The sequence below is a fragment of the Rhineura floridana genome, chromosome 4 (genome assembly GCF_030035675.1).
Source record: "Rhineura floridana isolate rRhiFlo1 chromosome 4, rRhiFlo1.hap2, whole genome shotgun sequence".
NCBI lineage: Eukaryota > Metazoa > Chordata > Lepidosauria > Squamata > Rhineuridae > Rhineura > Rhineura floridana.
In genome coordinates, this window is record NC_084483.1 from 75,742,175 (window position 1) to 75,757,871 (window position 15,697).

Genomic DNA, 15,697 nt, shown 5'->3' on the forward strand with positions numbered 1-15,697 from the left:
TCCTCCATGAATTTGTCTAATCTTCTTTTAAAGCCGTCCAAGCTGGTGGCCATTACTGCATCCTGTGGGAGCAAATTCCACAGTTTAACTATGCGCTGAGTAAAGAAGTACTTCCTTTTGTCTGTCCTGAATCTTCCAACATTCAGCTTCTTTGAATGTCCACGAGTTCTAGTATTATGAGAGAGGGAGAAGAACTTTTCTCTATCCACTTTCTCAATGCCATGCATAATTTTATACACTTCTATCATGTCTCCTCTGACCCGCCTTTTCTCTAAACTAAAAAGCCCCAAATGCTGCAACCTTTCCTCGTAAGGGAGTCGCTCCATCCCCTTGATCATTCTGGTTGCTCTCTTCTGAACCTTTTCCAACTCTATAATATCCTTTTTGAGATGCGGCGACCAGAACTGTACACAGTATTCCAAATGCGGCCGCACCATAGATTTATACAACAGCATTATGATATCGGCTGTTTCATTTTCAATACCTTTCCTAATTATCGCTAGCATGGAATTTGCCTTTTTCACAGCTGCTGCACACTGGGTCAACATTTTCATCGTGCTGTCCACTACAACCCCGAGGTCTCTCTCCTGGTCGGTCACCGCCAGTTCAGACCCCATGAGCGTATATGTGAAATTAAGATTTTTTGCTCCAATATGCATAATTTTACACTTGTTTATATTGAATTGCATTTGCCATTTTTCCGCCCATTCACTCAGTTTGGAGAGATCTCTTTGGAGCTCTTCACAATCCCTTTTTGTTTTAACAACCCTGAACAATTTAGTGTCGTCAGCAAACTTGGCCACTTCACTGCTCCTAATTCTAGGTCATTAATGAACAAGTTGAAAAGTACAGGTCCCAATACCGATCCTTGAGGGACTCCACTTTCTACAGCCCTCCATTGGGAGAACTGTCCATTTATTCCTACTCTCTGCTTTCTGCTTCTTAACCAATTCCTTATCCACAAGAGGACCTCTCCTCTTATTCCATGACTGCTAAGCTTCCTCAGAAGTCTTTGGTGAGGTACCTTGTCAAACACTTTTTGAAAGTCTAAGTACACTATGTCCACTGGATCACCTCTATCTATATGCTTGTTGAGACTCTCAAAGAATTCTAATAGGTTACTGAGACAGGACTTTCCCTTGCAGAAGCCATGCTGGCTCTGCTTCAGCAAGGCTTGTTCTTCTATGTGCTTAGTTAATCTAGCTTTAATAATACTTTCTACCAGTTTTCCAGGGACAGAAGTTAAGCTAACTGGCCTGTAATTTCCGGGATCCCCTCTGGATCCCTTTTTGAAGATTGGCGTTACATTTGCCACTTTCCAGTCCTCAGGCATGGAAGAGGACCCGAGGGACAAGTTACATATTTTAGTTAGCAGATCAGCAATTTCACATTTCAGTTCTTTGAGAACTCTCGGGTGGATGCCATCCGGGCCTGGTGATTTGTCAGTTTTTATATTGTCCATTAAGCCTAGAACTTCCTCTCTCGTTACCACTATTTGTCTCAGTTCCTCAGAATCCCTTCCTGCAAATGTTAGTTCAGGTTCAGGGATCTGCCCTATATCTTCCACTGTGAAGACAGATGCAAAGAATTCATTTAGCTTCTCTGCAATCTCCTTATCGTTCTTTAGTACACCTTTGACTCCCTTATCATCCAAGGGTCCAATCGCCTCCCTAGATGGTCTCCTGCTTTGAATGTATTTATAGAATTTTTTGTTGTTGGTTTTTATGTTCTTAGCAATGTGCTCCTCAAATTCTTTTTTAGCATCCCTTATTGTCTTCTTGCATTTCTTTTGCCAGAGTTTGTGTTCCTTTTTATTTTCTTCATTCGGACAAGACTTCCATTTTCTGAAGGAAGACTTTTTGCCTCTAAGAGCTTCCTTGACTTTGCTCGTTAACCATGCTGGCATCTTCTTGGCCCTGGCGGTACCTTTTCTGATCTGCGGTATACACTCCAGTTGAGCTTCAAATATAGTGTTTTTAACAACTTCCAAGCATTTTTGAGTGATGTGACCCTCTGGACTTTGTTTTTCAGCTTTCTTTTTACCAATCCCCTCATTTTTGTGAAGTTTCCTCTTTTGAAGTCAAATGTGACTGTGTTGGATTTTCTTGGCAATTGGCCATTTACATGTATGTTTAATTTAATAGCACTGTAGTCACTGCTCCCAATCGGTTCAACAACACTTACATCTTGCACCAGGTCCCGGTCCCCACTGAGGATTAAGTCCAGGGTTGCCGTCCCTCTGGTCAGTTCCATGACCAACTGGTCTAGGGAATAGTCATTTAGAATATCTAGAAACTTTGCTTCTTTGTCATGACTGGAACACATATGTGGCCAGTCTATGTCCGGGTAGTTGAAGTCACCCATTACTACCACATTTCCTAGTTTGGATGCTTCCTCAATTTCATATCTCATCTCAAGGTGTCCCTGAGCATTTTGATCAGGGGGACGATAGATCGTTCCCAGTATTAAATCCCTCCTGGGGCATGGTATCACCACCCACAACGATTCTGTGGAGGAGTCTGCCTCTTTGGGGGTTTTGAGCTTGCTGGATTCAATGCCTTCTTTCACATATAGAGCGACTCCGCCACCAATACGTCCTTCCCTGTCCTTCCGATATAGTTTATATCCAGGGATAACCGTATCCCACTGGTTTTCTCCATTCCACCAGGTCTCCGTTATGCTCACTATATCAATGCTCTCCTCTAAGACCAAGCACTCCAGTTCTCCCATCTTGGTTCGGAGGCTCTTAGCATTAGCGTACAGGCACTTGTAAGCAGTGTCTCTCTTCAAGTGTCTTTGGCACTTGTGGTTTGGCCTGTGGTAATTTTGCTCTTCTGAATTTATATCCTGTGCCCCTGCTCTCACAATGCCTACTTCTAGGCCTACCCCTTTTAAAATTTCATCATTTCTTTGGTTTTTATCCCAGGGGGGAGGTTTATTCCGAACCGGACCTTTCTCAGCTCCTGTCGGGTTTCCCCCCTCAGTCAGTTTAAAAGCTGCTCTGCTACCTTTTTAATTTTAAGTGCCAGCAGTCTGGTTCCATTCTGGTTCAAGTGGAGCCCGTCCCTTTTGTACAGGCCCGGCAGTGCCTAACAAAATGTTCCCCAGTGCCTAACAAAGCTAAACCCTTCCACCCGACACCATTGTCTCATCCACGCATTGAGACTGCAAAGCTGGTCCTGTCTGGCTGGTCCTGCACGTGGAACCGGTAGCATTTCAGAGAAAGCCACCTTGGAGGTCCTGGCTTTCAGCATCCTACCTAGCAACCTAGATTTTGCTTCCAGTCAAAGGCTGGGAGCTGGAATGGGGAAACACAGGCTGTCATGACATGGGTAAGCTGGACTACATGTTATGGAGGGTGAAGGAGGGAGGTGATATACCATTATCATCAATGGATGTATGCATGTTGTACTGTCTAGTTCTCATCTCATCCACAATTTCTAAGCACTGGGCAGGCAGAATCATACATGTGCCTGGGTAACCCCCAGACCCCTGATGCCTTTCTCGTAGTGCTGTGCCAAAATCTCTCCTCCAATTTCTCCAAAGTTTTCTTCCTCTGCAAAAAAGGTTTCCATTTTTCTGCTTCATTCTCAGGGCACTTTAGAATTTCAGTGGGTGCTGAGTCGAGTTTACCTTATTGTTGTGAGGTGGTCGAGATGTGTTTGTGTGGTTTTTCCCCCCTTTCCATAAACACTTCCCCAGCAATCTGCAGCCTCCATGGCTGCCTGCACTTTCTGATCAGAAAAAGTCCAGTAGGAGGAGTTACCATATGATGTCTTCCTTTGGGATTTAATTTAAATGGCACCCAGGAAGTCTGCAGAGTGCAGACCATCAGTGAGATTATTTATAGAATGAAAGAAAGGACAGTCACAAGCATTCCTCAGTCACCACAAAAGTAAGCATGACAAAAACCCTGCACACCACCCATGAAAATTTCACCAAAGTTTTCTGTCCCCTTTGATAATTTTCAAGTGCAATTTCTTTACTCATCAATTGACTGAGAATGGTAAAACAAACAAAAATGTAGGGAAAAAACAGTTCACTACTTTCAGTTTCACTACTTTCTAGCATCAGCGCAATAACTCCAGCAATACTTTTGGTATAGCTCTGAGAAGAAAATCATTTTCTGCTCTTATATATTGGGTCCATTCATGATAGAATCGCCCAGCAAAGCAAGATGATATCCACACACCCAGCAAAGAGACTTACATATTCAAGCAAGTTCTTATTTTAGCATTTTAAATAGTTGAGACTTATTTATTCACCTGGGAACTGAGTGGCCAGGTCCCAACAATTGTAAATGTTAGTCTGCAGTTTTAGTAGTTTGTGTTTTTAGATTTTTAATGGTCCTCTGAGGCATTTTGTGACTATAATTTCAGTTGTATCCCTCCTACACTGCTCTGAGCTCCCACTTGGAAGGAGGAGCAGTATAAAAATCAAATGAACAAACTAAAAATAAACTCACAAAATGGTTTTGAGGATTAAACAAGGGGAATACTATATATTCCACCCTTAGCTTGTAGAAGAAAATGTGGGATCCAAGGAGAATTCCTTAGGGGAAGTGCCATAGTTCAGTGGTAGAACTTCTGCCTTGCATGCAGAAGGTCCCAGGCATCTCCAGGGAGGGCTGGGAGAGAGCCCTGCTTGAAACCCTGAAGAGCTGCTGCCAGTCAGTGTAGACAGTACTGAACTAGGTAGACCAAAGGTCTGAGTCCATATAAGGCAGCTTCCTTGTTCCCATGTTCATATGAGAATACTAACACCAACATAGTTGCCATGGTAAGTGATCACTTGGAAAATGGCTTTTTGTCCACACTTTGGGTCAAAGGGTATGAGTGCAAAATGAAAAGCTTCTATTATCAGCCTCCAAAAAATCAGAATAACCTACAAAATGCAGAACTGCCTAAAGCAAACCAATCTGTAAATCAGTTGTCCCCCTTTCCCATTTCTGTGTTACACACAGCACACTAAACAGCACATGGTGTTTTTTCTAAGAGAGCCACAGTAAGACTTCACACACTTCCCAAACATGTTATCTGGGGAACCCTAGCACTGCAGAGCATCCTGTGACACTCTGACTTGTGGGGCAAATGCGTACTACCCTGTCTGTAGTGAAAGATATATGTAGAAGGCATTTTCTGTGTGTCATGGCTGAATAATTCAGACTCACTCTGCACCTTAATATTCCCAAAGTTGAAGAACTGATTTTGCCAACAGTTAAAAAACTGATTTGAAGATTTGTGTTCAAATGGGTTGTAATTAAATGTTTGGCAAACACACAGAGGCCTTTAAAAGTACTCTAAGACCATTAGCTGTATCCTTTTAAAAACAAATTGAATGACCTCTTGCCCCAGTTCTGAGGAATAACACTGCCAATGAATTACTGTTCACATCTTTCAGTGAAAGACTAAAACTAGTGGGAAATTCAGTCAGGCATAACCTTTCTCTCTATCACATATGTGCATGAACACACACACACAGAGCAGACCCTGGAATTTCATCTACAGGCATAATTCATAGCAAGCAAGCAAGCACCTCAGTTCCACAGCTCCATAAAAAAAAGCTGCTTTTCAGGCTAATCTACATTTATAGCCTAGATTTCGAATTCACATTATCTAACAAATTCATGATAGGTAACTCTAACTCTGTGGTGGAACATGATTTGTTTAATTACTAACTTGTTTAATATGTTTGATTTCTAACTGAAACTTCTTCAGTTCAGAAGGGACCCTCGTGACAGTTTACATAAAAAAAAAAATACTATTGAATTGTCCAAATTTTAAAAGTCTACATACATGGTTAAATTATCCATGCCATCTGCCAAGATTATAGAGTAGGGATAGCTAATCTGTGGCCCTCTAGGTGCTGTTGGACTCAGTCCTAGGCACCATAGCCAATGGTCAGGGATGATGGCAGTTCAAGTCCAACAACATCTGGAGGGGCAAATGTTAGCCACTCCTGGTATAGATGACAGAACATCAGGCTTGAACTAGGAGACCTGGGTTCAAATCTCATCTCAGTCACGAAGCTTATAGCAATAAGAGGAACAGCAGAGAGTTGAGAAGAGATGTTGGCATTGCATCACCACCCGCTCACCTCCGTCCCCTCACACTCAGTCTTAGCCGTCCCACCACCAAAAGACCAGGGAAGATGCCTCATCCCTCCCAGCCCAAGTCTGCAGGAAGGGGACTATTTCATCAGAATTTGCTGTGCATACAGTGTAAGGACAGTAGCAACAGCAGCAGTACAGGCAAAGACACTATAGGAATAGATTTGGATAGCATGTCCCATGCACCATACGTACACCCTTAATCTCCTGCCTCTGAGAAATTATTACATGTTTTATTCTTGCTTTGCTTTAACCTAAGCTGCCTTGGAGATAATTTGACTGGAAGGTAGGGTGTTAAGTCTGAATAATAAGGCCCTACCCTTCTAATACCTTGAAACAGACCATCATCACTGTTTGTTTGTTCTCCACCCCTCCAGTGCACCAGTTGCCTTTGGGAAGAGCTTCTCTCCCCCTCACTTTTTAATGTATGCATACAAACAATTCCCTTGGGCCACTCTTCCACATATGAACATAGGACATCACTATCGGAGCAACCCAACCCTATAACGTATTTGGCAAATACTTTCTTGACTCCCCTAACACACACTGCTCCTTTGAAGTCTCCCATATTATCTTCTTTTTCAACCCTGATTTCACTCCCTTTGGGAAAAAATGCCTTCATGTATGGCTCCCTCCCCCCCTTTATTTATTATTTATTTAATTAATTTATATCCCACCTTTTCTCCAAAGAACTCCAGGTGGCATACATGGTTGTTCCGTTCCTCATTTAATCCTCACCACGATCCTGTGAGGTAGATCAAGCTGAGAGGCAGTGACTGGCCCAAGGTCATCTAGTGAGCTTCATGGTCTCCCAGGTCCTAATCCAACACTCTAACCACAACATCCTTTCCCAAATTTTACATGCACACCTTTTGGAATGCATGATGGGAGTTCACCTCTTTAAGCCAACACCAATTCATGTGGGAAAACGTATCCCTAACTCTGTAGTTTGAATTCTCTCTAGAATGTGGTGGCTGCTCCCATCCCTTCAGACACATGGGTTGGTGACTGTTATTTTAGGATGAGCTATCATTCTTAATCAAATAGAATATGGGAAAATAAAGGAGCAAAAGACAGGGGGGAAGATTTGTGGCAGCTAAGTGGCATGGAAACATTTCAGCTGCAGACATCTGCATCTGTTATAAGATTTACTGGCTGTGAGTGTGTGCTAATGAATGTCTAGGAGAATGTATTTAAGTGTACACAGTCTGGAAAATCATCTCCTGATTCTGTTACCTCTATTACATGGGTTCTCAACAAGGGGGGAATTCCCCCCCGGGGGGGATTTTAGGGTTCCAGGGGGGGAATTGGGACCACTATTCAGCAAAGTGTGATGTCCTGTAGATTATGTACAATCTGTAAAATTGTAGTTTGTTTTTAATTTAATCTGCGACATTCAATAAAGTTTATTGAATGTCACAGATTAAAATCGATTCTTGAACATGCAGCATTATTTTCATTTGCAAAATTAAATTATTATTTAAAGACCAGAAAGTGCTACAAGAAATTCTGTTATAATATAAACTAAGAAATTTTTCTCTCACGAGAAACACCACCGTCACTCGCAAAACGTCAACATGCTATGAGAGACTATCTTGGGAAGGGGGGAATTATATTCTGAACAATGGTGAAAGGGAGGAATGGAGCAAAAAAGTTTGAGAACCACTGCTCTATTACATGTGGTCCGGGTACAGTTTATACAGGAAATGTGATGAATGGGGATGATCCATGCATTCAGGGTGGCAAAACCTATGCAAAATATGAGTAAGGGTGCATATGATAAATTTGCATAAAGTTACACATGGTATGGAAAAAGTGGATAGTCAACATTTTTTCCTCTTCTCTCAGTCTCATTGTGCTAGAACCCAGGGTCATCCAACAAAGTTGATAGGAGAAAGACTCAGGAGGAACAAAAAGGAAGTACTCCTTCACACAACATAGTTAAACAAGGGCATTTGCTTCCACAAGATGGATAACAACTTAGACAGCTTTAAAAAGGAATTAGGCAGATTCCTATGGCTACTAGTCATGACGGCTGTACCAGACCTCAAGGTTCAGAACACCATGCCCGTATATACTAGTCACTGTGGAACAACAGTGGGAGAGGTTTATGTCCTGCTTCAGGTTTGCCATAGACATCTGATTGGCCGCTGTGGGAAATGGGATGCTGGACCAGATAAGCTTTTGGTCTGGTCCAGCAGGACTCTTCCTAACTTCTTATGTACCCAACACAATGTGCACACATGGGCTTGCATCTTGTATTACAATGAATGAGGCAGATCTTACCCAAAGGGAAGTCAGCCCATTTGTGTGCATTGTTGGTACCACAGTACCCATTGCTGGATCTAAGGATATAGCTGTATCAGCATCTATTGTTGGAGTACATGTCAAAGAGATTAGATTTTCAATGGACTCTTAAATTAATCAAGGGTGGTGCTAGACACTTTGCTGCTTGAGGTGGAATTACAATTGAAGGTGTACAATTGAACATGGTACTCAGGGCCAGTCAAATCATTTTGGCACTTTGAGGCCATAAATTCTACAAGGGCCTGTCTCATGCCTGGTACTAAAAATACAGTAATATTAAGTATCTAACATTTTGCTGCCCTTTCACCACAAGTAAAAACAGCTGCCTGAGGTAACAACCTCACTCTACTTAATGGTAGGGCTCGCCATGAATGAGTCACACACATTAATAAAAAGATCATTTTTCAAGTTTCCCCTTCTGAATAAAAAATATTAATATATGAGGATAACTGGAAAGTTTTGCTTCATTAGGAAGCCCTTGATGATCATGGTACAGTGGGATTTATAAATATGACTAGAGTGAGAATGTACTGTTTAGATTTTAGACTGAAGTCTAGTCAGAGCTTGGAAAAGTTACTTTTTTGAACTACAACTCCCATCAGCCCCAGCCAGCATGGCCACTGGATTGGGCTGATAGGAGTTGTAGTTCAAAAAGGTAACTTTTCCAAGCTCTGAGTCTAGTATTAATTCCACCTTACCTCCTAAGATAAAAATGTTGAAAAATCCATGTCCGTGAGACCCATCACTCAGTTCACATGCTTTGCAGTCAGAGAACAGAATACCAACTAGATAGACCTGTGATTTGTCTCAGTATATGATGACTTCACATCTTCATTTATCTCATCTCAAGTTTTAACATTTGTTAAAGGAGGAAAGAGGGAACTTTGCTTATTAGAGCATAAGCTACTGTCTTTGTGATCTGCATAGTCCCACTTTTCATCTCCTTGTTTTCTCTTTATAGCTCTCGGTGGAGCCAAATTTATCTCCTTTGAGGATCTCCAGTGGCACAGTGACTGCTTTAAGTGTGGGAAATGTTCCACCTCCCTGGTGGGAAAGGGATTCCTAACCCAGCAAGATGAGATCCTCTGCTGCAAGTGTGGTAGCGCTGCATAGCTCACAAGATCTGAAAGTAAACCCATTATTTTACATGCATTTTAAATATCACACACATAATTGCTCAGTGGTTCAAACCTGTCTCACAACAGTTGCTCAGTCGTGCAAACCACTTTTTGACAGCATTTTTATCACAGCAGGTATACATCCCTTGCATCCTGTGTAACCACTTTATATGTGACAGGGTTCCTGCTAGAAAACAGTTAGAAAGATATATTAACCTGAAAGAGTATGTTTGTTTCCTTGTAGTAGACTGCACCCTACTGTTGGGAGTAGAAGAATGAGCAAGACAGACCAATACTGTGTCCATATGCTAATAAACAGAGCTTACATGACAGCTCTTTTGAAGAAGCACCAAAATGAGACAGTATTTATCACGGTATCAGTCCCTTTTCATACCTATAGTGGTCATCAACGGAGGGTGATGTCAAACAGCAGCACAGCTGTGTTCTATGGCTTTGGAAGAAAACAATGAGGATATTCTGTTATATTCTGCTTCCCCTAGAGGTGCCTTTCTGAATTACAACCCATAATCAACTCACAAAAATAAGTGCCAAACTTAACATGTCTGGTGTCTTTGTATTTATTTGTTTTCCAAAGTGTCATGGTGGCTGTCCTGGTTTGGATCAGAAATACAGGAAGATTTAACCATTTCCCTATGCTGGTGTCCCAGTACAAATCAAACAGGTACTGGCCCAGGAACCTTTGCTATCTGAGGCGAAGAACAAAATGGTACACCTTCTTCATTCCATGTACAGAAGCCAACTGGGTTGGCAGATAAATCTTATAGCAACACTTGTGAAGGTATAAGGTCCTTCAGCAGTATAAGGGGGGGCAGGACAACAAGCTTATAGATAGAGGTCAACAAGCATATAGATAGAGGTGGTCCAGTGGACATAGTGTACTTAGACTTTCAAAAAGTGTTTGACAAGGTACCTCACCAAAGACTTCTGAGGAAGCTTAGCAGTCATGGAATAAGAGGAGATGTCCTCTTGTGGAATTGGTTGTGGATAAGGAATTGGTTAAGAAGCAGAAAGCAGAGAGTAGGAATAAACAGACAGTTCTCCCAATGGAGGGCTGTAGAAAGTGGAATCCCTCAAAGATCGGTATTGGGACCTGTACTTTTCAACTTGTTCATTAATGACCTAGAATTAGGAGTGAGCAGTGAAGTGGCCAAGTTTGCTGATGACACTAAATTGTTCAGGGTTGTTAAAACAAAAAGGGATTGCGAAGAGCTCCAAAAAGACACCTCCAAACTGAGTGAATGGGCAGAAAAATGGCAAATGCAATTCAATATAAACAAGTGTAAAATTATGCATATTGGAGCAAAAAATCTTAATTTCACATATACGCTCATGGGGTCTGAACTGGCGGTGACCGACCAGGAGAGAGACCTCGGGGTTGTAGTGGACAGCACAATGAAAATGTCGACCCAGTGTGCGGCAGCTGTGAAAAAGGCAAATTCCATGCTAGGGATAATTAGGACAGGAACTGAAAATAAAACAGCCACTATCATAATGCCGTTGTATAAATCTATGGTGCGGCCGCATTTGGAATACTGTGTACAATTCTGGTCGCCTCATCTCAAAAAGGATATTATAGAGTTGGAAAAGGTTCAGAAGAGGGCAACCAGAATGATCAAGAGGATGGAGCAACTCCCTTATGAGGAAAGGTTGCAGCATTTGGGGCTTTTTAGTTTAGAGAAAAGGCGGGTCAGAGGAGACATGATAGAAGTGTATAAAATTATGCATGGCATTGAGAAAGTGGATAGAGAAAAGTTCTTCTCCCTCTCTCATAATACTAGAACTGGTGGACGTTCAAAGAAGCTGAATGTTGGAAGATTCAGGACAGACAAAAGGAAGTACTACTTTACTCAGCGCATAGTTAAACTATGGAATTTGCTCCCACAAGACGCAGTAATGACCACCAGCTTGGATGGCTTTAAAAGAAGATTAGACAAATTCATGGAGAACAGGGCTATCAATGGCTACTAGCCATGATGGCTGTGCTGTGCTACCCTAGTCAGAGGCAGCATGCTTCTGAAAACCAGTTGCTGGAAGCCTCAGGAGGAGAGAGTGTTCTTGCACTCGGATCCTGCTTACGGGCTTCCCCCAGGCACCTGGATGGCCACTGTGAGAACAGGATGCTGGACTAGATGGGCCACTGGCCTGATCCAGCAGGCTCTTCTTATGTTCTTATGTTCTTACAGGTGTGTAGCATCACAGCTCTCTCCTCCAATAGAGAAAAACAGCAGGCAGGCCTAGGAGGAACAGCCAAGCAGAAGTCACTGCTGCTTCATTGCAACTGCTGCTTCATGCAGTCGCCTCACTTTGCCCAAGAGTAGGGCTGGCCCTGGTAGCTGGAGTAGAAGCAGGCCACTGCATGTTTGTAGATGTGAAGGACGTAAAGATATCTTATCACCATATATAGAAATACATTTGGCATGTGAGGGAGGGGGAGAAAGGTGCTGGAGAAAAGATTATAGCATCTTCTTATGCAGAGCCCCATTTATACTTGCTTTCAGCATGCTGAATGGCTGGATTGCATTTCTTCTGTCCTATAGGGGTGCTTCTACACAGCAGTTTATTGTGGACTTGGTGCTGGTCTTGCATTCAAGTTTTTTATGCAGCAACCACATGAAGATGTCCTCATCAAAATGCCATCCCATTTTCCTCACCCCCATTTAAGCAGGATTTACTGTTTCCTTTTTCTTACCAGATTTTCCATGGAAATCCAGATTGAATGGGAAAACAAAATGGGTTGCGTTTTCATGGGGACAACATTATCTGAATCCTGTGCAAAACTTGCAGGCACGAGTATCAAGTCCACAATAAATTGCCATGTGGAAGCACCCTGGGTCTTTTGTCACAGTTATAAGTATGAGGATTCAACCAAAGCAGATTGATCTGACAACAATTTACTGTTGTTTTCTAGAGAGGAACGTATTTTAATAATTTCATCTGTAAATGCCTAATTTATTTGTTTCTGTTCTTTTGCTGAAAGGATGACAAGGATAGGAAAGTGCCATTGATCAGTGGCAGAGCATCTCTTTTGCATGCAAAAGGTCCCAAGTACAATCCCCCACATCTCCAGGTAGGGCTGGGAGAGAACCCTGCCTGAAACCCTGGCTGAAAAGTCGCTGCCAATCAGTGTTGACAACACTGCTCGAGATGGACCAGTAGTATGGCAGCTTCTTTTGCTCCTAACTATTAGCATGGGCTGCCATCAAAATGTTAGGGCTGCTCAGTCCACGCATACGTTTATTAGCAGTATTATTTTCTCAGATGTATGAACTATATATGTATGTAGCACAATCCCTCCTCCATCCCAATAGCTGTGACCCTGCCCATTTGACACCTGCTGTGAGCCACCCATCTTTGCATTGTCCCTGCCTGTCTTCTCCAGCTGCCTGCTTTTCTTTTCTCATACATTTCCCCCCTCCTTACAAGGCTTCAGTTATCAAAAATAGAACTGGGTTGCAAGGCCTAAAAATAAAAATCACGAATGGAGGCACATGTGTGCAATGATTTATCAGAACTGAAAGGATGGGTAAATGCCAGATGGTTTGCATGATCTTAAAATAAAAAATGGAGCTAACCTGAAGTGCTTGTTTCAAATCACTTCTTACCTAAGCTTTGAGGGTGAAAAATAGCTTTGTAGAACATCTATGAAAGGGAACAAATTTTTAAGGAGGCTCAGTTAAGGATCAAAACCAAGTGTCTCTGTCCTAGATGACATGATATAGAGAGGGTGGGTGCATAACTCCTAAAGTACTTCTGCATTCTGGATCAGAAAATTCAGTTTTTACAGATGTTAGTGGTTATATTTATTCATAATTGAACAGTGCATCAGTAATCTTGTCCATAGGCAAGTTTGGAAACAAAGGCAACCCTGTGCTTCCTTTTTCTTTTCTTTTAGTATGGATGTGAGAAACATGTCCCTTTGTTTCCATGGAATTCTCTCCTCGCCAATATCCACAGCAACTCTATAGGTAGTCTCAGATATCATTGCTTGTAGGCATAAATCCAGGTGTGCATCCAAATGCATATATTCTATTCCTTTCAGTAGGATGTGCATTTGGAGAGTCTCCTTGTATTTAATGACATACATCTCTCCATGCACCAAGAGTATGTGCATTCAATCCCCAATCTTTCTTTTTCTTTTCCCCTGATGGAAAAACAAAGAGGATAGAATCAGACAGAAGGTAGCTTTGGGAGTCATCATCTTTACCAGTGGAATTAAAAGATCCACAAAGACAAGTGAACCTGCCAAATTACCACAGTATCTCTAATTTTTTAGCAACAGAGTTATTTTTCACTAAGAGCAATATTGAAATCTCCCTTCTGGAAAGTAAATATTCTCCATAAATCTGTTCTGTAGTGGCTGAGGATGTGAACAAAAGACCTGTCCTGGCCTAGCCTGCTTCTGTGTCTTTAACAACAGCTGTATTTGCAGAACTCAGCAGGTGAGGAAGCCTTTTATAACATGGAGATAAGCATGATCACCAGCTAATCACTGTATATCCATCTGCTATTAAACTGGAACAGTGGCCAATGTATTTTTTATTTTTTTTAAAAAAACACCCTTAACTACCTGTATTTAGAAGTACTAACTAATTAGGAATGCCATCATTTTTTATGGGTCAGATAGACCCAAATGTTATTTTTAGTGCTTTAAAAAGAATTCCTTTACTTCCTGTTCTTACAACGTATTCCTAGAGCATCCTTGTAGTGGATGTCCCTCTTATCCATGTACTTTGTGGTCCTGTGACCTGTCAAGTCCTTTCCATCCAGTGGTGCCATTCTGCCAGGATTTTGGGGCAGACATCCAGGGCCCTAATCAACAGAATGAGCAGGACAACCCCCAAATGCATCAGGCCTCCCGTTTTGAAGTAAGCCAAGTAATACACATTTCCATCTAAAGAGGTGGATCCCCAGAAGACCGTTAAGTCCAGGTTATAAAATTACCTAACTAAATCACTGTTTCCATCCCACAACCACATCAACCACTTACTCCCCTACTACTGTTCCCTGGCTGGCTCACTCATTTCTTCTCTACTTCTCCTGTGGCCCTGTAGCTCTCCATAGGTTAATTCACCAATACCTCACTTCTAGGCCTAAGCTGTTTCCTTGCCTTTCTTTACACTGTTGCTATTGAGGCTTTCCTGAGCATCAGCCTTACAGTCAAAACAAAAATGTGCACATATAACCCAGATTATATGCACACACATCCTCCTAGAGGAGGATTCAGAAGACAGGAAGCCACTAGAGAAAATGTGACTGGGTAGGTGGGAGAATGCTGAAAAGAAAATGGAATAGCCAATGCAGGAAATTTACTTTCCTCCCCACCAGAGGTCAATGCTTACATATGAACATGAGCTGTGGGGTGGACCAGAGCTGATAAGATGATTTCCTGCACTGACCTTTCCAGCCTTCTCCTGCAACCCACAGCCATCTCTTTGCTCCCAGTTTCCTGATCTGCTTACATGTAGGCTCCACGGCTTCTACTTCTGCACAGGAAAAGGAGATTATATCATGCTTCTTCCTTTTTGAAAAGATCTGCTAACTTGTTTATTTTATATTGGTCACTCAATTTCACCTATTAAGTTCCAAAACATTTTAAATAATGATGCCCCTCTATCTTTTTTTCTGTTTTTGGAGACAGAAATCTAGCTTTTTATTTATTTATTTATTTATTTATTCATTCATTCATTCATTCATTCATTCAGTTTATACGCCGCCCTACACAGTAGTGTTAGCAGGGCAGGATTTGGGGACAGACATCCAAGGCCTCACTTAGCAGAATGAGCAGATGGGCCCCCATATGCAGTAGGACAGGGTTACCAAATTTTGAAGTAAGTGAAGCTGTATACATTACCATATAAAGGGGGGGCATAAGACCATTAAGTCCAGAGTCTACAATGATGTAACTGCACTACTGACCCCACAATAGTTGTCTGGCCAGCATATAGGATAAAGCACTGGCAAGGATCAGTACTCTGGCTGAGCATCTGCCTTGGGTGCAGAAAGTCCAAGGTTCAATTCCTGACATCTCCAGGTAGGTTTTGGAGAGACTTATCTGAAACCCTGGAGAGCCTCTAACAGTCAGTTTAGACAATCCTGAGCTTGATGGACCAAGAGTCTGTTCCAGTATAAGGCAGCTATCTAT

The 15,697-nt window shown here is 42.1% G+C and overlaps 1 protein-coding gene across 5 annotated transcripts in view; it reads left to right on the forward strand.

Moving 5' to 3' along the window:
* FHL5 (four and a half LIM domains 5) overlaps positions 1-13,111 on the forward strand; it is a 51,355-nt gene extending 38,244 nt beyond the window's left edge. For all 5 annotated transcript variants that reach the window (XM_061623381.1, XM_061623382.1, XM_061623380.1 and 2 more), the window contains one exon: positions 9,378-13,111. In XM_061623381.1, coding sequence (XP_061479365.1) covers positions 9,378-9,529 — 152 coding nt within the window. In that variant the 3' untranslated portion in view covers positions 9,530-13,111. The remainder of the gene's footprint in view (positions 1-9,377) is intronic.
* Positions 13,112-15,697: the final 2,586 nt, after the last annotated feature.